The sequence below is a fragment of the Denticeps clupeoides genome, chromosome 1, assembly GCF_900700375.1.
Source record: "Denticeps clupeoides chromosome 1, fDenClu1.1, whole genome shotgun sequence".
Classification (NCBI taxonomy): domain Eukaryota; kingdom Metazoa; phylum Chordata; class Actinopteri; order Clupeiformes; family Denticipitidae; genus Denticeps; species Denticeps clupeoides.
The window spans coordinates 20566775-20588283 of record NC_041707.1 but is presented as its reverse complement, the minus strand read 5'-3'; the positions used below and the strand labels follow the sequence as shown (position 1 = coordinate 20588283).

The 21509-nt window shown below is 42.5% G+C and overlaps 2 protein-coding genes across 6 annotated transcripts in view; both read left to right on the top strand.

Moving 5' to 3' along the window:
• Positions 1 to 2832, top strand: part of dnah2 (dynein, axonemal, heavy chain 2) — a 136634-nt gene extending 133802 nt beyond the window's left edge. For 2 of the 3 annotated variants that reach the window (XM_028954457.1, XM_028954373.1), the window contains 3 exons: positions 1355 to 1429; positions 2336 to 2486; positions 2603 to 2832. In XM_028954457.1, coding sequence (XP_028810290.1) covers positions 1355 to 1429; positions 2336 to 2486; positions 2603 to 2757 — 381 coding nt within the window. In that variant the 3' untranslated portion in view covers positions 2758 to 2832. The remainder of the gene's footprint in view (positions 1 to 1354; positions 1430 to 2335; positions 2487 to 2602) is intronic. The other variant, XM_028954539.1, reaches the window with a different exon arrangement.
• A 1106-nt stretch (positions 2833 to 3938) lies between these two features.
• The window catches only part of kdm6ba (lysine (K)-specific demethylase 6B, a), a 69582-nt gene continuing 52011 nt past the window's right edge, over positions 3939 to 21509 (top strand). For all 3 annotated transcript variants that reach the window (XM_028954887.1, XM_028955038.1, XM_028954818.1), the window contains exons 1-3: positions 3939 to 4245; positions 6408 to 6582; positions 6819 to 6859. The gene's annotated coding sequence lies outside the window, so the exon portion shown is untranslated. The remainder of the gene's footprint in view (positions 4246 to 6407; positions 6583 to 6818; positions 6860 to 21509) is intronic.

Sequence of the window (21509 nt, the reverse complement as noted above, 5' to 3'; positions counted from 1 at the left end):
TTCAGCCCACAAAACATTATTACATGAACCTGTCTCTTTCCTACATGGGCTGCACTCGCTCAACTCCAGGCTCTAATTACACTCATGAGTTGAATAAAAGTAATTAAGGGATAGTTAAGGCACTCCTTACAGCCTGCCACATTCACTGATTGGCCATTAAGAAAGACCCAAGCTAAATAAGAACAGGTTGGACTGAATACACTCTGGCAGTGTAGGTGCCTCCAGGAATACGGTTATGAAACACTGATTAACTTAAACATGCAATTTCTCATCTGATTCTGGTTAGACCTAAACAAAATCAGCTGTTCCTGTTGCATTTCTTGGAATTCTGAGAACAAATGTACCCATAGATCAAATATATCAACATCATATTACAAATTATATTAGAAGAGGGCTTATATAACCATTAAATACAACAAATACAAATTGACATGGCACACTGTGATACTGTAATTTTCAAAACTGACCAGTGTACTGCCAAAGCTCATCAGCATAGCTAACAAGGTCGGAGGAAGTCTTTAATACAAAGGAACTTATGGCAAAAGTATGCTGCTCAGACCGTACAACCATTTGTTTGTGCTTCAGTGGGCTAAAGTTGAAATCTGTTTCACAAAAGCTAGGTGAGACAATGTTTCATGAGGTGATGAAATACTCTTAAAATGCATTTAGAACAAAAGCTACAGCTCACAAAGGCAGTCACAGAAACATTCACATTCATCCCCAAGAAAAAAAAGAGTGTGATGTCAAGCCTTCGAGTGCAGCTGCGTCCTGGGTTCTAGTTACTTAATATTCTGCATGGTCCTCATCAGGAATTAATGCATTTTGTCAAGTTAGGTTTGAATTGATAAATGAACATTACCCAAAATGTCAGCCAATATGATTATCTGCATTCTGCATCTGAGTTGCCAACATTCTGTTGTGCATAAGTTTAGCAACACTTAACAGCTTGTGAAAATGAAAGGATATATACGCCTGCACCACTTACAAATTTGCAAACCAAACCCAAACTCATTCTTCATGTTGACACCCTTCATACAGCCACTGACTAAAAGCAGCAGGAAACCAATCAGTCATGAAATCAGATGGGCTGTCAACTGATGGGACATGAAGAACAAAAAGCTGGTAGCAAGTGCATAAATAAGCAAATAATGAAGTGAACGGTTTTATTTATTCACACCATAAAATATTTTCCTCCCTTCTTGCTCTCTGACTGTAGACGTCAGACAAGAGCTGTGCTGATTCATCCTAGCCAGGCGTTACTCAAGTCCTATAACTATCTGGATCATCTTAGACAATTTAGTAAATTCATAGTTTATGAGCAGAAATAACTAACCCCACCCTCCTGCACCCACAGGTGTCCGTGGACACTTTGTCCTGGGAATTTGTTATCTCTACAGTTGATGACAGCAACCTCCTCTTCCCCCCGAAGGTGAGTCAGGCAGACACGTGGCTTGTGACGTGGATCAGAAGATAAATGACCGCTGTTGCTTAACAACATCAAGGCAGTCCTTGATGCATTAATATATAGTGATTATTAACAGATTTGAATGTGACTCTTCTCATTTAAAGGTCCCTTGTTATCGGATCTGGATCTTGTTGTCATAAGGGGAAAGGTTACCTCCTGTTTCTCATGCTTTTTCCACCCAGAGAATTTCCCACCCCTCCCCTAAAACATAATCTACACTGACTGTCCTGGCTTGAAAACGTGTAGTTGCTCAGTGATTGGATGTAAAAATGAGAGGCTTAATTTTATTTTTTTCTGGAAAAACGCTGACACAACTTCCTGTCTGAAGTGGTTGGTGAATGGTTTTGATGACGTCATTTCCGCTAATGAAAGTGACAGTGAAGTGATTATCATTGTGATACACAGCACAGCACAAGGTGCTCACAATGAAATGTGTCCTCTGCATTGAACCCATCACCCTTGGTGAGCAGTGGGCAGCCATTAACAGGTGCCCGGGGAGCAGTGTGTGGGGACGGTGATTTGCTCAGTGGCACCTTGGTGGATCGGGATTCAAACCGGCAACCTTCTGATTACGGACCCCCACTGCCGCTACAGCTACAGACACAGAAACGGCGTGTGCTGGAGAAATCTCATCGTGGGACTAAAAGTGGCTGTAATTCTGCAGCACGGCTGTATTTCGGATAGATACAGTATTAGGGGACCACTGAGACCTAAATAAAAGCAAAACTAATTCACAATACGGGACCTTTAATGAAATTAGCCATTGCATAATTCATGTTAATGTTGAGGATTAAAATTATACTTAACTACTAAGTAAATAAGTACTGTACATGTGCTCTGGTGTAATTTGTGCATTCATTCTTCCGCCAGGATGGCGTGTTTATCCGAGGATTGTATCTGGAGGGTGCTGGCTGGGACAGGAAGAACTCCTGCTTGGTGGAGGCAGAGCAAATGCAGCTGGTTTGCCCCATGCCCACCATCCACTTCAAGCCAGTGGAGAACCGCAAGAAGACAGCCAAGGGTGAGAACTCTTTCCCCATCGATCACTCGCTCTCTTCTCTTTATTCAGAGTTCACGGAGAAATGCTAAGCCATGCTTTGTTTTTGTCTGTTCCTGTGTGTGTGTGTGTGTGTTCAGGTATGTACTCCTGCCCCTGCTACTACTTTCCAGTGCGCTCTGGTGGAGCTGGCCGGCCGTCATTCGTGGTGTCGGTGGATCTGAAGTCAGGGGCTATGGCACCGGACCACTGGATGAAGAGAGGAACTGCCCTTCTGATGAGCCTGGACAGTTAAATGTGACAACACCCAAAAATGTAATGAACTGTATTTTACATGAACTTAAATAAAGATGAGCCATGTATTAACCAAGCAAAGTTGTTTTAAGTCATTCGGTCCTTGCACAGTTGTGATGTCTGGCAGACGGCCTTGGAAGGTGTTAGAAGGTGAGCTGCACAGCCTAATCTGCACAGTATCTGAAGAGAACCTACAAAAATGCAGCAGGACATCTCAATCGCGGACACACAACTCCGACTACTCCGGCTCCTCCTGCTCTGAATGGAAATTTTGGCGAGCTGTCCAGGAGCCTTTTCAGAATTCGCTGGGCCTTGCTGTGTGTGAATTTGAGGGGCGGTGGGGGTGTCTTCAAGAGAGGTGTACAGGGAGGAGGAGAACAAGGGCCAACCCTGAAGAAAGTGAATCAGAAGAATGGGTGCTGAAGGAGGGGGGAGCTCAGTTCATGGCATTCAAGGCAGCAGCCATTCTTCTGAATGAGGCCGACTTCCTCAGACTGTAAGAGCCTCTTTATGTGGACCAGGTCTTTGCTAGTGTGTGTACTGGTAACTGGTTGTTGGGGAGCTCATAGCAACATGTCGAATTCAAATTCAAATGGGTCCATAGGCCTCCAAGGCGCCATTGTGATCAACTCAGTCCTTCAAGAGAGGAGCATCTCAGTTCATTACAGGGACCCGACTCCTCTGGGTTCTACCAGCGTAACCACCGTCAGCCCATAAACTGCTACAAGATGATTAGTAGATGCTGAAATGTGCACAAGGTCATGTCTTCCAGGCGCCAGCAGACATAAAATGGACACATCTCTCCATCTCTTGAACACTTAAAATGTCAGGATGTCACGCAGCTGGCTGTCGGATTTGTGGTAGTGCGTGTGCTCCTGGTAGTCTGATGAAATGAGATGGACACTTTTCACCAGTTCGGAGGGGTGGCACACGCACTGTTCTTCTGTGGAGGGGTGGAGGGGGGGCGCAATCATGGAATTTTTTGGGAAGTCATCGCCTCCGATGCCTTCCTGTGAGTCTGGAGGCGGGGCGCTGTGAGTCCAAGCCTCGTCCGCCGAAAATAACCTGCATGCGAGGGGGGAGAGGACCTGGGAGAGACTCGGAGGGAGGGAGGGAGGGAGGCAGGGAGGGAATAAAAACTGCGCAGTCTCACGTCCCCCTCGCTGGCGTGATCCTCACGTCTTTCCCGCTGGTCGGACGTGCGCGCATGACTCGACGCGTTTTACTGCAAAACCCGGAATGAGCGGCTGATGCGCGGAGACGACGCTTTCGTAATGCATCCGCGCCCGGAGCGCATCTTCGCGCCGACATTTTACATGCACATGGCTGTTTAATCGCACGTCGGGTGTTTCTTCTTCCTTTCTTTTATTTGTGGAGGGGGTGCGTCGAATTCGCTCTGCTACGTAGTTCTTCGCTATTTGGATCCTGTAGTTTCCTGCGATGAGGAGAACCGCGGCACCTCCCAGTCGGAATCTGCGTGTCGTACCAGGTAAGGTGGCTGCGAACGACTTTAAACACTTTTTTTTTTTTTTTAAAGAAAAACACCATTAATATTTTAGTGAAGGACACGCACATCTGTCTATAACAGATGTGCGCGACTGGACGATTCGATGAAACGCGTCGGCGAATCGAGGCCGTAATTAATCTTCTTTTTCCCCCCATTAGCCATAATCGCGAGCAGACGAATGCGCACGAACTTCAGGTTTGCGAGTCGGCTGCTCTGTGCGCAGAATCTCTCCAAACTTCCCTGATGCGCGGAGGGATGAGCTCATAGTTACTCTTTACGCCGCTTTACGGGAAGGCGCGTTCTGCTGCGTGACGGGAAGCCCACGCTGCGTGGCTCATAGCGAAACCCCGCCACTTGTGCCGGAGAGCATTTTTCTTTTTTTTTTTCTTTTGCTCTCTGTTCTTTACGTAAACGATTGAAAGATTAGGTAACGTCGGCCATTGAATGAACTCTGGGCCGCCACCGCCGCCGCTGGAGAGAAGTGTCGCATTTTCCTTCTGACAGGTCATGTGGCGAAGTTGTGGCGGCTTCCGAGAATTTCCAGGAAGATCGTTTGAATGTTTTTTTCGCTCGTTTTTCCCCCTGCCCTCTCCTCGCTTTTCCTGTCACCGCCCCCTTCACTCCCTCTCCGTAAGTCTGCTGCAGTGCTAGAGAGTGGCCGCGAGAGGGCGCCGGAGGAAAATGAATGGCGCTGAATGGCCTCACGCTATTATGGGGGTAATCCATGCCGGGGTCGGGAGCACTGCGCGCAGGCTCGGCACTCCTGGAGTAGCGCGGTCTTAAATGTGTTTAAATGTGTGTGTGTGTGGGGGGGGGGGGGGGGGGGGGGGGGGGGGGGGGGGGGGGGGTGTGAAGCGTTAATTACGAGATTGCTGGAAGATAGCTGAGTATGTTGCCATTGCGGGGCGGTCGTTAGAGAATTACTCCAGCAGCGTTTCCCTACAAACTGACCAAACTCTCAGCTGGGGTATGAATTAGTTTGACTGGCTGGAAAATAGCCTTTCATATGTTTCCCAAAGGCCCGTGTGTGACTTGTGCCAGTTGTACTGAGATTGAGATATTTTCTGGGACGTGAGGAGTAATCCCAATGGCCTGGGTGGTGAAAGTGTTAGTGACGTCGTTTGTCATTATAAACAGACCACAGCACAATGTGCACAACACCAAAACGTATATTCTTCATTGAAACAGTCTACATGTGGAACCGTGAAGAGATATCAACTGTGCCCAGGGATCACTTGTATCTTGTTCAAAGTTACCTCCGTGGTACCTTTCTGGGCCAGGACTTGAACCTGCAACCCTCTGATCAGAGGCTCTTTTATTCCTGGAATAGTGTTGGTTCGAAAAGGAAAATTAGCTGCAGAGCCAGAGACAAAAGATCTCCACAGCCTCGTATGGCGAGGTCCTGGTATGGAGTATGGAGTTTGTTAGGAATGGAAGGCAGCCTGATCTGATGAATCATGTTCCTGCTAATTTGGATAGCTGCGTGTGTGTACTGTTTTGTCGCCGCAGAAGAGATGACAACAAGTCAGCAACGTACGTAGTCACAGTATTCCCCAATGGTAGTGGCCTCCTGCGTCAAGAGAGGCTCATCCGATGACACTGCAAAAAAAATAAATGGTTTGAGGAAGTTGAATTTGCCTCAGAATTCAACCAAGTGTGGGATGAGCTGGAAACAGAAGTCACATGCATGAAGACCACACCTCACAACCTTCAGAGGTCGTGTGACGTCCAAGCCTCATCTGGTCAGAGTTGTTTTGGTGCCTAAAGTGGGCAGTGGTGTCCAAGTGGGCAAAGACCCGTAATCAGAAGGTTGCCGGTTCGAATCCCGAATCGCCAAGGTGCCACTGAAGAAGGCACCGTCCCCACACACTGCTCCCCGGGCTCCTTTCATGGCTGCCCTCTGCTCACAAAGGGTGATGGTTAAAAGCAGAGGACACATTTCGTTGTGTCACCGTGTGCTGTGCTGCAGTGTTTCACAATGACAATCACTTAACTTTCACTTTTTTTAGAAGGACAAAACTTAAAACGTAATAGCCATCGACCAATATTATACACTAGGTGGCAGTAGAACCAAGCTATGAAAAAGCCCAAAGCAGATCTTGTCGTGTATAATCAATATTAAGTTGTGCTTTTTTTCTTTTCAGGAACAAGGTGCCATATTCACCTCATTTGGTTTCTGTGGGGCAAATATGGCTGAAAATGACGTATAGGTGCAACTGGCCATTTCATGAACCAGTGACCTGTGAGTGTCACCAGTGAGAAAGCTGGATCTGTGCTTCCTGAGTGCAAGACTCGAAATCATGTCAGCAGTCAGAGAAGGTCAGCTTTGGTTGTTGAAAGAATATGATAATCTCTTCATGACAGTTTTTTTTGTCCTTTTTTACTCATATGCTGTGATAACCATCCTTGTCTATAGATAATATTTCCTCTTGTAAGTCGCTTTGGATAAAAGCGTCTTTTAAGTAAAGTAAAGTAAAGTAAAGTATTTATGTAATAGCCACTGCATTGTGTTGTTACTGAACTTGATCATTCATCTGCCATATTCTTTTCCTCAGAGTGGTGGACTGGTGGACTCCCTATGCATAGACCTGGGCAGGTAAGGAAATAAAAAAAAAATATTGATTTTATGTCATTTTTGTGTTGCATTATTCAGTCAAAGAAAGAAAGAAATTTGCTTAATTGTATAAAGAATGTTGACACCACTAACTTTGCATGATCAACATTTCAGCAAGAGATTTCATGTAAAGTTGACAATCATGTCACTGGTAAACAGAAGGCCACTAAGGGCCACTAGGACAGCAGCTGTCGGCAGTTTGGTAGAAAGATCATCATGGGGCTGGAAGTAATGTCAGATGCACTTGTTAGTCAGCATGCCATGCAAGAAACATGCTTCCTTGAAGAGTTATTTGTGTTTGGCATGTGGGGTCTGAGCTGGACGCGGCAAGTGTCGCTCTCTGTCCTGCATCTAGATGTGTTTTATTCTTGCAAATCTGCTGTATGTTTCCTGAAGCGCCGAGATGTACAGTTCAGACTTATATGTTGGTTTTATTGAACTATACATTATCTTTTTTGCTCCAACTCTTAACTGATTACCAAGATCAGTTGATTAGAACCACGTTTTAACATACAGTTTTTTTCTGTATGTTAAAACGTGATTGTATTAAAATGAGCAATGATGTTTCTGGCCAGAAATCATCTAATGAGAGGTTTAACATGACTGATTCCATTATGGGGTTTAAAGAGCAGCTATTAGACTTCTGAGCTGCCTTTCCATAATTAATCAGATTGAATGGCAATTGCCATTGTGTAATAGTACAGTACAGCAAACTGTTAGTAGTTTATATTACACTACATAAATCATATGTACCATATAAATCTTGCAAGGTGGTAAATCTTTTCACTGAAACTATAAATGAAGCCTGTGTAGTAGATTACAGGATAACGGGTGGGTCGTGGAGTAAAATGTCTGGTATGTGCAAGTATGCAGTATGTGTAGTTACTGCGTTATTAAAATGTAGTTACTGAATATGAAAGAGGAGCTTTGTGGGGTTAAGTTATGCGTTATGGATGAAATGGTTAATTATAATTTACAGTTCAGGGAAGTTTGAAGTATGTGATAAGGCTGGAAGAGGTTTGATGGGTGGTGCTATACCACCAAGTGTATAACGTGACTGAACTAGGGCTGCAACTATTGAATATTTTTTTTATCGAGCATTATGTCGATTTTTTTTTGCCGAGTAATCGGTTTGCGTTTTTAAACAACTCTATCAATAGTGTGTTATGCAACATGAAAATCCTCTTAAAATGAGCAAGCTCAACACTTTTATTAGATCAAAGCTTAAAACCTTTAGGTTACTGGCTCCATAACTAAGCCCATTTAATCAACCTTTCTGTGAAACATTAATGATTGGAAAAACTGCCTGTCTCCTTCAGAACACTTTAATTTCTGTTACTTCTGAGTACTTTTGCTCCATCTTATTTGTGAATTGGGTTCTTGAGGGAATGGTGTATTTGGGATTGAAAGCTTTAATCATATTCTTAAATCCTATGTCCTCCACCATGGACAGTGGGCACATGTCTTCCACAGTGCATGAGGGACCTTTCTGGACGAATCTGTCCATGCGCCGCTGTGATGTACTGTGGAGAAGAAAAAAAACAATGATTTGTGCAACAAATGCTATAAACTCGCCGGAAAGTAAATCTATATGCTAATTAGGCCTGCACGATTTGGAGAAAAAAGACATATTGCAATTATTGAGATCAATATTGCGATATGCGATTGCGATATGATAAATGTCACTTGCTTGTATATCAATGAAAAGTTGCATACAAATTACTAATAGTGAAATGTTTAATTTCAAAGTGAAACATACAAACTACTTATAACAATTTGAAATGCCCAATGCTTTCCAAATACAATATTCTACAAAATTAAATAATCACAAAAAACTCTTTACATTACTGTCGAATGACAAACCCTGGTAAGGCTAAACAACTGTTTTGATTATATTTGGCCATTATAAAATCCCGTATTATAGTTCTTACGTTTAACCAAAACGTTGTTTGGAGGCTGACTTGAACACAGGGATGCATAGCTTTGCTAGCTTAGCTAAGGTTAAGATTTGTAAACTGAGGTGAATTTCTTTAGGAAACCTTCAAAGTTTGAGAAAAGTTAAAGAAACAGCTTAGAACAGTCTAAACGCCTACGTTTAGCCAAAACGTTATTTTGAACACAGGATTTCACTAGCTTAGCCTAGCTTAGCTAAGGTTGAGACTTATAAAACTGGATTTTATAATGGCCAAATATATTCAAAACAATTGTCCAGCCTTACCTATGAAATGTAATCCCCCGGGATCTGGTTTGGAGCGTACAGCGGTTTGTACAGCCCCAAGCAGCACAAGCGTGAGGCATTTTTATGCACTTCTCTCCATAGACATAAATATGCTTCACGCCACAGCAGAGCCTATCGCAATATGGCGGTGACGTTGATGTACGATGCAGCTCATCATGCGGCGTCTACCCATATGTCTATGCGAGTCACGAATCTGAGGTCTCCATTGAACCGAATCGAAAGTCATGTGACCAAAAACGTCACATTCGACTGAAGTGAGACTTCAGTCAGCTCGCAAACTTTGAGAGAATGAGTGATATGTTGCCGATTCAATCCATGTACTAATAATTTAAATCGCAGCTTTTTGCGTTCATGTAATCGCACAGACTGACATCGCGATTGCGATTAGATTAATAGTGCAGCACTAATGCTAATGAATCAAAATTTGTCCATCTGTTGCTTTTATTATTACTACGTTATGTATGGGGAAGGCGTGTTTTGAGATGTAACCTATCAGTGTGTGTGTGTGTGTGTGTGTGTGTTTGTGTGTATGGCGTGCGCAGGAGGGAGAGATGAGGGCGGATGAATTACATGAGTGAGATCTTGGTGTATTTGCTCTCTTGCTACTTATCATGCCTCGTCACTATCGACTCTTAGCACAAATAATTACAAATAATGTACGTTCTAAGAAGCGCTAATGTTCAAATCAGTTAGCAATCATAAAAATACGATACCTTGAGGATGCTTTCGGTACAGGTGTTGTAGTATTGACAAAGTACTTTTATGGTAATCCAGGTCCGTTTTACAGTGTATACACTGCACTACGTTTTCCTCCTTATGCAGCGTAAAATGGTCCCACACTTTAGACATTTTATGCCTTTTTCGCACACCGGTATCCTCATTTTCCGCCATTGCCACAGAGCTCAAAATAAATAGCGCCTCCATAAATCTTTGAAATGCGCTTCAGTTAAAACAGTCCGTGTAAAAAAATGATACCGGTGCTGCGCTGCGCATCACAGCACTGCGCAGCTCCGCGCGAGTGATACGATAATAGATGGACTTTGGTGACGAATTAAACAAAGCCTCGAGGCAAAGAATTTTCCTCGAACATTTTTTTGTAATCGAATCATTCGAGTTACTTGAATAATCGTTTCAGCCCTAGACTGAACTGTCAATCACCACAGCCTGCGATGTCAGTCACCTGCTGACAACACAAAGTTCTGATGGTCCACATAGTGATACTTTCACACGCTTCTACACATACTTACTCTGCCCATCACACACACACACACTCTTTCAGCTACTTCTAGCAGGGCTAGGACAATACGTAAATGACAAAAATGGAACCATTATTGCTTCTCTATTAATGCTGTTATTATGCTATTATAGTATAATAGAGTTTAATTCATACTTCAGGGATGTTTGTCCAGAAAATGATTAACTACTTATAATTATGTTGCTTTTGCTTACAGATATACTAGACATTCTTCTACATTCTTTCAGTGAGTTAGGATTAAATGCAGCTTTTTACATGCTTTTTACATTGTTGAAATTGGAATTTCTCTCGATTGTGTCATAGAGAACAGTTGTGCAACATGTCTAGAATAGCAGCATTGCCAGATGAGATATCATCGTTTTCATGGTCAGCATATTAATATGTATAATATTGCAGCATTCTTCATGATTCCCAACACTTGACAGGATTGGGGGTTAAAGTGTCCAATTTGAGGAAATAGGGTGTGTGACAGTGATTATCCTCTATATATGACGCAGTTGGTGCAGTGATGGCTGCTCGCTTTTGATTACATGGAGGATGTGAGGATATGATCTGTAGGTCCTTCGGTGTTGCCTGAAAGAGTGTCCTCTCAGTGTGAGTGATGGAATCACAGTTAAGTACAGTACAGTACTTGTGATAGGATCATCCAAGATGGTAACACCAGAGTGTGTACTCATCTGGGTCTGTAGGGCTTCTTATCCATGACTTGATGTTTTAACTAACATTGAGCAAATTTGTTGACTGCTTGACTGCTAGTAGAGACTCAGTTAAACTGGTTAGCTGTTCTTCAAGTTTACTGTAAATTTGATGGTGGATTCAAAACTGATAATTTTTTAAACCATTATTGTTTAAGCCTAAGAACAAGTTTCACTGTTCAGTGAATGGATTTTTCGTGCTCTTACACACCAGCTACATCCGCTAAAAATGAAAACCGAATGAATGTAAAGAAAAAATTTTTTTAATAATAATAAGCTTTTTAGTATTAAATACTGAATGTTCTGAGAGAGCAAGAATAAAGACACGAAGAAGTACGTAAAAGGGGAAACGGATGAAGTAGTGGGTGTAGGAACAGGATGTGCAAGGAAGAAAGGTGCCCACACACTCAGCCTCATACGGAGAGAGAGAGAGGGAATGAAAGAGAGGGAACACTCTGTCATCGGAAGAGGAGGAGAGAGGATCTGACATCATCCATCCCACCTGCGGAGGGCAATATGGAGAGCGTGTTAGAGCTTTTTAGAGTCAAGTTTGTGAGTGTGTAGGTGTGCGTGTGTGTACAGACACACATGCAATGAATCAACCCTTAGTAGAACGTAGGTTGTTTTCCGCACTTTCTGTACTTTTGGTGTGAGGAGGCACAGACAGACTCCTGCTAATGGAGAAAGTCTGAGAGAGGAGGGTAGCTGAGTAAGAGAACATGATGGATTGACAGACAGACAGACAGACAGAAAGAGGGAGGAGGAGGAGAGTGTATGTTCACTGCACTGCAGCCTGTTATGTCTGAATGTATATGAATGTATAACATGAAATACATAGTTCCTGCGTTTACAACTAGAACGTTTAAAACTAGTGCAGGTCTATAGTATCTTTGCTGTGGTGGTGGTAGCCTAGTGGGTTACTACCATTGTGTCCTTGAGCAAGACACTTAACCGTAAGTTGCTCCAGGGGGGGGACTGTCCCTGTAACTACTGATTGTAAGTTGCTCTGGATAAGGGCGTCTGATAAATGCCATAAATGTAATGTAAAAATGCTCGCTTTACGTAGTGAACCATGTCACTTTGTACTGCATGCGTTGCTTCCATATTCCAGCACCTCCCCAACCAAGTGTCTCTTTTTAAAAGTCATAAAAATTACAGATGGTTAACTCCGGCTCAGGCTTGTGCAAACTTGGAGTAAGAAAGCTTTTCGGGGTTGGAAAAAGGTCATTCAAGTTTAGACATAGTCATGTCTTAGTCATTATTAGTCTTAGTCTGGTCCAGACTCATTTTTGTCTTGACAAGTTTCAGTTGCCTAAAACTGATCATTAGTCTTATTTCAGTCTGAATAATCCTTGACTATTTTGGTCTAGTTTTAGTCAACAAAAACGGCTGACTAGTTTTTGTCAATGAAAATTGTATTTTAACCTCTTTTATTCTCAATTTAACCCAGTCAACATAATTCAAGCACCTAGTAGAACAGACAAAAGCAACATTTTCTTTTAGGCAAACCCATTTCACAATTATCTTATTATTATATTATTTAGAGCCAGCCCTAACAAATTTGGAGCCCTAGGGAAGATTGTAGGTGGCGCCCTCTTGCATTGCAGTAAATTCCACTACTCACAAGGAGCTGAATAGTTTTGTCTGAGATGTTTTATTTATTTAAATAAACCAGATGCAAATAATACAAAACTATATGAACTTGAGCTTGTTGACACATCAAAAAATTACCATCCCCATGAGTAGCTGATAAAGGCTAATTATACAGAGGGCTCTCAAGTTCGGAAGACCCCACCACCACCTCAGGAATGGGAGAGTTTCATGAATAATGTTATTATTAGTTTTATTGTAATTCATTTCTCAGACTAGTGGAATAAAATATTAGATATACGGCACAGATAATTCAATAAAATGATTTAGCCAATTTGGAGAAAGAGATGATTATAATATGAAAATATCATTATCATCCTGTGATAACAAAATATTACTGAGACTACTTGTTCTAAAAAGGTGTTGTCAGTTAACAGGCTGTAAAAGTTTAGGTTACAGACACTCAGCATTGAAAAACTGATGCTGATTATCTGGGCAACATTCAGCAGTCAAGTTGCTTGAGTTGTGAATTTGTTGTAACATTTAAAACAGAAGATGCCTTACACTGTGCTTGAAGTGATATTCAGAGTTCTTTTGGATCAGCTCAACAAAATTTTCAGAAGATTTCACTATAAGTAGTAGAATAAGGTGATGAATTACATGATGCCTTTTTAATGGTGGTTGTGTTGCATTTTACCCAGATACAGTGCTGCCGTTTTCTGATTGGCTGTTGTCTGGGCCCTTTCTTTTTTTGATTGGCTTGTAAGTGACGAGCTTTAGGACCCAGCGGCGAAGTGCATGTTTCATACATGTTTCAAACAAAAATAAATAACGTGTTGTCAACGAGTTTTTGTTTTGGACAACATATGTCGTCTTGTTATTATTAATCAAAAATATTTCATGATATGTTTTGTTATAGTTATTAAAGTGAAGTGATGGTGCACACAATGAAATGTGTCCTCTGCTTTTAACCATCACCCAAATTGAGCAGTGGGCAGCCATGACAGGCTCCCAGGGAGCAGTGTGTGGGGACGGCGCTTTGCTCAGTGGCACCTCAATGGCACCATGATTATGGGCTCGCTTCCTTAACCACTAGGCCACCACTGCCCCACATCGTCACATGACCAGCATTTACATCTTGTCTTGTACCATCTCATCTTCCTCACAAATAAATTCAATTGATGAAAACAACGCTAGAAGTATTTTAAAATCGAATTAATGCTGCAATTGCTTATTGTGGAAGTGCCATCGTCTGTGCTACTGGTTGGGAGAAACAGGAAACAGAAATACAAATAATAACATTAAAAAAATAAAAATAACACAATTAAAAGAGAGGAGTTTTTTTTTACAACAAAAAAAATTTTTTTTGTTTAATTTTTATTTTATTTTATTCGTGAACAATATTACGTGATATTTTTTCGTTATAGTCACATGTCTTTGTACCATTTGTACCAGGTTCTGATTCAGCAGTGTGTAGAGTTCCATGCATCCTGTCCCTGCTGCCTGCTTGCCCACTGTCAATGACTTGTACACAGTTACAAGAACTTGCCAGCTCTGCAGACACACAGCTCAGGACACTCCTGTTCTTACACATGCTCCTGTATGGCACACATGAAGACACACAAACAAATATGGAGGGACTATACCAGACACAGGGAACACCCCTGAGAACACATTTCCGAATTGCGCTTGTTACATGGTTAAGATCCCTATTCGTGCCGCAGGGCCCTCGGGAGGGAATATGAACAGGAACCTACAACCCGGAAGTGGGAGAAGGATAATGCCAAGTTCACAGTACGGGATGAGGACTTAACAAGGAAGTGGTGGCCACACACAACAGAACACGGAGACACAGACATTAACTCTAATACTCAGGAGACGGGGCATGAGGGGTGGAGCCGGCACAGACGTGAAACAGTATGGTGATTTAAAAGCAGTTTGAATATAGTATGAAATAAAACATTTCCTTATACTTACAGGCAATAGTCACTCTTGCTTAGCCTGTTATTGCTATTGTTATTATTATTATTATTAAATGTATGCATTTAGATGATTTTAGATCGTGATCAATCGTGAAAATGTCTAGGGTGACATTTAAATCAAATCATGGTGATCACGATCTTTTATATCGTGCCTCTTGGTTTTGGGTTCTTTCATGACCATCTTGAGGTGATATCTTGTGTCACAGGCTCTCTTATACACTAGCAGCATGGCAGATGAGATGCTGGTGCCAGAAAATGAGGCACTGATTATCATATTTTCAGGGAGGTTTACACCACCAGTGCAATTGTGTTGTACCATATTGACCTGTCGCATCACTGTGTTTGTGTGTGGGTTTGTGTGTCACCCTTGAGTCAGCAGTTACCCCGCACTCTCGCCCTGTAAAGGGACTGTGGGAGAATAGAAGGGGGAGGATAGAGGGATGGGGTGAGGCAGAGGTTTGTGGAGGCGGTGTGTGTCTGGGGGTGTGCGTGCAGGCGCACACGTCTGTGTTTTCATGTTCCCATCCCCCCACCCCCGGCTCCTGTGCTCTCAGATTTCTCCCTCCTGACCCCACTGTTCCCCCCACTCTCTCGCTCTTGCTCTCTCAGGGCTGGGTTGCATCAGTCCTCCTGTTTAGTCTGCTTTTGTGTGTTGAGTGGGGCCAGCGCAGGGGGGAAAGGGGAGAAAACAGAGAGGAGGATTGAGTGAGTGCACTGATTGACATTGCCCTGCCTGCCCTCGCCCACCAAATCAGGACCTTCAGATACAATCACCCCCGTAACATAGCATGAGGCAAAGCAGATGTGGCTTTGCATTCGAGAAACTGAATCACATCCCTCCTGCTCTCTCTTTCTCTCTGTCTGTCTATCTATCTTTTCCTGGTTCTCCTTCCTGCCTTTCTTCCTCAATCGCTCAGAAAGAACTCATTAAGCTCTTCAGCCTGTCTGGTCTTTAGCTGAGCAGCAGGGATATGTGTGTCGGTGTATATGTGTGTGTGTGTGTGTGTGTGTGTGTGTGTGTGTGTGTGTGTGTGTGCATTGCACTGCAGGGTGTTTTTATGGCCCCTGCACGTCATTCTGTAATAAGCCTACTTAATCAGATAAAGCCGGAGTTCGGCGCCGGGTGGAGAAGGAGAGAGAAGCAAAGAGCTTCCAGCAGGGGCGTTGTTCTCCTGCTCAATAGTTCAGCACAATCTGACGGTGGGGAGTCCACAGCAGTGCATTTCAAATTAGAAGTAGGAAAACTAGCTTACACACACACACACACACACAGACCAAGGCCAGCTTAGCAAGTCCAGGTGATGTTCACAAACGTGCACACATTTTTTTTGTCTAAATTGTGAATATAACTGAAGTGAACCAAGCTGACACAGTGGATTTTTCTCATGTTGTTCGTGTGGCCAGTAAACATGTTTCTGGAAAGCCCAGAATGCAGATGGCTAAGTTGCCTTAGACACTTCACTGTCAGGTTTACACTCCAGAGACCAGCATTTAGCCTACAAGCATTCAAGCATAGCACAATGACCCAGTGATGGTCTGAATGGCAGATCTCTGGCGCTGAGATGAAAGCTTGGTTTGGTTGTGTCCATATCTTGAAAGCCAGGATTCTTTTGCGTTCAGTCTGATTCATGAAAAAACACACACTTTCCTTAAGTGTTATCAGGGGTATGTGGTAGATGGATTCTTTAGTTGTCAGTGAAGTCAAATCTGTACTTTCACTCTTATAACTTCATGTTGAAAAGTTGGGTGTCTTTTTTGAAATTATATAATATATGTTGATATCCCTTTGAGGATATTATATAGCTTCTATAGCTTTCTGCTTTAGAATTTTGGACTGCAATATTTACTATGTATTGTGGATCCTCAAATAGTCTTAAAAGTCTTAAATTCGAGTTTAAAGGTCTTATATTGGCTCTGCAGTATTGTTATCAAGCTTTCAATCTGTCAGTAATCTGCTGGTCACTCCACACTTCCGGGTTTACTATGTAAACGCATGATGCCACTCAGCAGGCCTCCACTTCCACTCGCTCCAGCGAAAGAAGCAGGCGCGCCTCACATGGAGAGCGCTCTTCCTCCAATAGGAAGAAGGCCTAGGGAAGATTTTTATGGTATAGAAGTAGGTTAAAAATAGCCTAACCGAAGAGTAACAAGTGCCGATTGTCGCTTTCTGCTTTTCTTCAGTCTCATGACAATGACGTCAGTCCATTCCTCTGGTTGCGATTGTTCCCAACCGCCTTAATTCTTTTAGGACAATAACCTTCACAGAACTCAAAGCTAGAATAGCAGATGTAACAACAACAACTGAAACTTTTAGGCTATGCCCCCATCCACAATGAAACCCTGGGCAATGGCCCGTGTCGCCCAAGTCAAATACCACCACTGAAAATGATTGTGAAACACTGCTGCACGGCACACAGTGCACACAACAAAATGCATCCTCTGCTTTTAACCCATCACCCTTGGTGAGCGGTGTGTGGGGACTCAATTGCACCTCAGTAGCACCTTGCAATAACTGATCTGCTTCCTTACCCGCTAGGCCACCACTGCCCTGGAAAATACAAACCAAAAATATAGTAGTCGCCCCCTAGTGGCAGCAGTACAGGCAATATCTTTTTTTTTTAAGTCCAGCTTCTCTGCAGATCCAGGTGTATTAAGAATAGGTTTCCTTTCAGTATGCTATGATATTGTGCCCCTATTAGAAAACAATCAGTTTGTCATACGTTTTTACAGAGTTCAGGGCTGATCTATATAAGTCAGTAAGGAGGATTGTTAGAGGCTTGTGGAAGTCCAGAAATGGCCTAAAGGTTTGGGGACAGAGCTGTTGTTAGTTTTAATTACATGACGTTCCTGTGTCGTTCCCCGTATATTAGACCAATGATTGGTCGAGCTTGTGTCAATGTCAGGTTGAGATGGATCCTGAAGCTATGCTTGAAGTTGTCTTCATGAGAGGAATGTACACGCACTAATTCATGCATTTGAGAATGTTCTTGTTATTAGGAGACCATGTGCCTGCAGCTTCTCCTTTTCTCTCTTTTCAGTTCAGCTCAACAACAAAGAGGATCCCCTTTCTCCCTTTTATCTCAGTATTTCTCCCTATCTTTCCTTCTCTTTATATATGATAGCCCCCGCTTAAGCCTCTCCCCCAACACTGCAGATATGTGCACCTATTCATGTCTGAAACAGATAAGAGTGTTAGCCAGGCTTAGAGCTCCCTCAGACGCGCTAAAAGAGTGGAGCTAGTAACCCCCTCAAGCATCGCAAAGTGAGCCGTTGCGCACTAATCAAAGAAGAGATTCATACATGCGCATAAAAAGTTATGGGATTTGAACGGATTAAAGGGCATATCAGAGCTGCCATGGATCCTTTTCATTGACGCTTCAATAGTATCCTATATTGTTTTGTCTTTTGCGTGGCCCACACATGTAATTTTTTCTTATATAAAGCCAATTTGATTCAGTTTGTCAAACGCAATACTGCAATTACTGACGCAATTGCAATAATATGTTGCTCACAGTGCTGCATTACTGACTGGTGAGATACAAGCTGTTGTGTTGGTTCTGGGCTGCTAGGTTGTGTTATAACTAGAAAGGGTCTTAAATCAGTTTGGCCTGCCTAAAAACATAATGCTTGGCGACCAGCTCTAGACATTTGTCCTTAATTCTTTAGAGGTAGGGACTTTATTGAACCCGTATATTCTGTTTGGCTCTGTAGGACCCATTTCAATACCAACTATGCAGATTATTATAATTTAAACCTGAGATGCCTTGGTAATGGCCCATTTCTGTAAGGAACATATAACACCTTTTCAATGACTTCACAATGACTTAACTTCTTTATTTATTAAAAGGTCATGTTTTTTCATGAGTGCTATGATATGGATGGGGTATAGATGTAGATCCCTTCTTGTTGTACTCTCAGCGTCTCTCAGACAAGGGTCTCCTGACGAATTGAAGGCGTCAACAGAGACGTTTTCCATTCACTGCCAAAATGAATGTGTGGCAGCCAATCAGTCAGGTTTATGCAGATAACCACCTTGAAATGACAGAGGAGATATAGGCAGTTTCTGAGACGAGCTCTTGACCTTACATGTGTGCTGCGCAGACTGTCTGCTGGTCTCTGGAAAGGGCAGAGTGATTTAGCAGAGTGCGGTCCGGACCAGTTGTAAACCACACAGGGGTTAAGTGTCAAAGACACATGGGTGCTATGCAGAAAGTGTAAGTAGGCTTATGAGCATAAACGAGATCACACAGAGTCAGCTTTTCACACAAAAAAATGAGACAATCAATGCAGTAACTAATATACACAGGTCAGCCACACCCACCAAACACTGAGACAATCCTTCTTTTGCTGCCAAAGAGCCCTGACCCTGACAGATGCTTGATTGAATTGAGATCTGGAGGATTTGGAGGCCAAGTCAACACCTCCGTAAATTCCCGACCCGGCCCGACAAGTACATCTTTTAATAGCGCGGCTGTCTTTGCGCAAGACTAGACTAAGAGTGGAAAGAAATGAGCAGTTTTAAAACAATTGCCAGAGTCTCACTTCTGTTTCACCTCATCAGCACTTTTGCATCTCTCTCGCAATAATTAAAATGCATATCCTGACAACGGTGGCAGAGAATTGTGCATTTTTTATTTAAAAAAATTAACATTTAATAAAACAACCCGACCTTAAATTTATAGCTCTAGCCTGGACGCGTCAGATAGACAGAGTGGATGTAGAGCTTTAATCGGTTAGACCTGAGCCCGACAAGTACAGCTTTTTAAAAGCCCGAACCCGACATTATTGTGGTGCACCAACATGCTTCACACTCGCTACGAGGCTTTTATACGTTTTTTACAGCCAGCATCTATTTTTGCTTAACGAAACACATCACCTGACGCCTCATTTACCGTATGAGCCCAACTAAAATGATAGAAATGTATCGCAATAAATGTACTGCAAATGACCAAGTGTTCCATCTCCCTGCTGCCTTTCAGCAACAGATCATCAGGCCAAGATGATTATAAAGTTCAAGCCCTTAAAACACTCGCACTTTTAATTCAGATTTTTTTTAATATATAATTTGTTTTCATTTCAGCTCAGTAAAGTACTTTAAGCACCAACACATTTTCAGTAAATTACCTTGTAGAATACATTAACCAGAATGTTAGGTAATCATTTTCAAGTCAATATTGCAGTGGTCGACAATACGGACAGCGATTAAAAAATAGTGAAACTGGAAAACTGTCAAATATTTGATGCTCCTAAGCAAGCTTGGCAGCCTACAGCTCATGGCGTCAGTCTTTGACGCAGCCGACTGGGGTTCGAATCCTGGCTTTGGCACCCCACTTGTGGGACTAATAGAGGATCATCTCAGCGTCTCTCAGACAAGGGTCACCTGCCAAAACTTTAAAAAAAAGTTCTATCTCCTCCTCATTATCATTGTTATAATGCCGCTTCCTGGTGAAATCTCATTGTGGAACTGTCTCAAAGTAGTTGTAATTCTGCACCACTATTTCGGAATGAGACTTTAGATATAGTATATATATATAGGAAGACCAATATAAAAGCAATAATAAAAAATAATGTCAGGGGACCATCAATAAAAACTATGAATCTGAAGTCATTTATGCCCTACTTGAGCACAACAACAAATATATCCAACCCACTCATCACTAATTGGGATAATCATTTACCAGTCAGTGGTCATAATGTTGAGGTTAATCATAAATTTTTTTTTGCAATGATGCAAATCTGTAAGTTGCGTCGTAAAGAGTGTTATGTTTGGTAGTGTTTATTTAGACATTTAGCTGAAGATCCAAATATATTAATAATTTATAAAACTAACAATCATATAAAAACATAACTTGAAACAAATGAACAGTTTTGTTTCAAAGTCTCTGCTCCAAATGTGTTATTAATGTGGCCTGGTTAATATTTACAGAGGAGGAGCGAAATTGTTTACTGTGTGTGTGTGTGTGCGCGTGCACGTGTCTTTGTAGGGTGGAAGAGGGCTCTAAAGAAATCACAGACGTGGCCATGTGACTGGTGGGAGGGGCAACATGGCACAGGCCACCTCTCGGCTAGGAGCAGGGTTCTGTTGCCATGGTGAAAATGGAATCCAAATAGCAGAACTCTCCCTGTTGCCTCATTGGCGGAGGGCCCTTGTATGATGCGTGATGCATGCTGTCAGCTGTCCAATAGGCCACGGACTCTGCTGTGGCTGTTGCTAAGGGGAGTTGCTTGGAAGCGAGTCAGCTGGATTTTCTCTCTCTCTCTCTCTCTCTCTCTCTCTCTCTCTCTGTCTCTCCCTCCCTCAGTCGGCTGTTTGTTCTCCCCTGTGCCCTCGTTGCCCTCATTGACTCACATTCCCATCACCCCCTGATTTTTCTCCTCTGCTTTTTTTTTCACTTCTACACGTGCAAAGATGGAAAAGGAGCACATGTTGAAAAATTCACTGAATATTTCATGCTACTCTTTGGTGTGCAAAGGCAGAAATAGCCTGAGTGTGTCTGTTAAAAAGTGGAGGTGACGGAAGTGGGGAGCATCACAAGTCCCTCATTTCGAGCTCCTTGTAGCCCGCAAAATGTCAGAGTAGCGTTTACACTTTAAAAACTCCATGCTGTATGAATACACATAGCTCAGTAGCCACATAAACAATGAGCTCATTCTGTTACTATGCTGTGATCAACTGGCAATACGTGTTAGTTATAATAAATATGCACAACCTTATTTACTGAAGGAAAATGTGTTGTAGGAACGCTTTCATTTTTGTATTTTTAAGTAAATGTTGCAAAAATTATGCTTATCCCCCATACATCAACTGTCTGAACAGTTTTTGAAGTACTTGGTTTTGAGCCATTCAGATGTGAAAGTTCATGTTTGTATG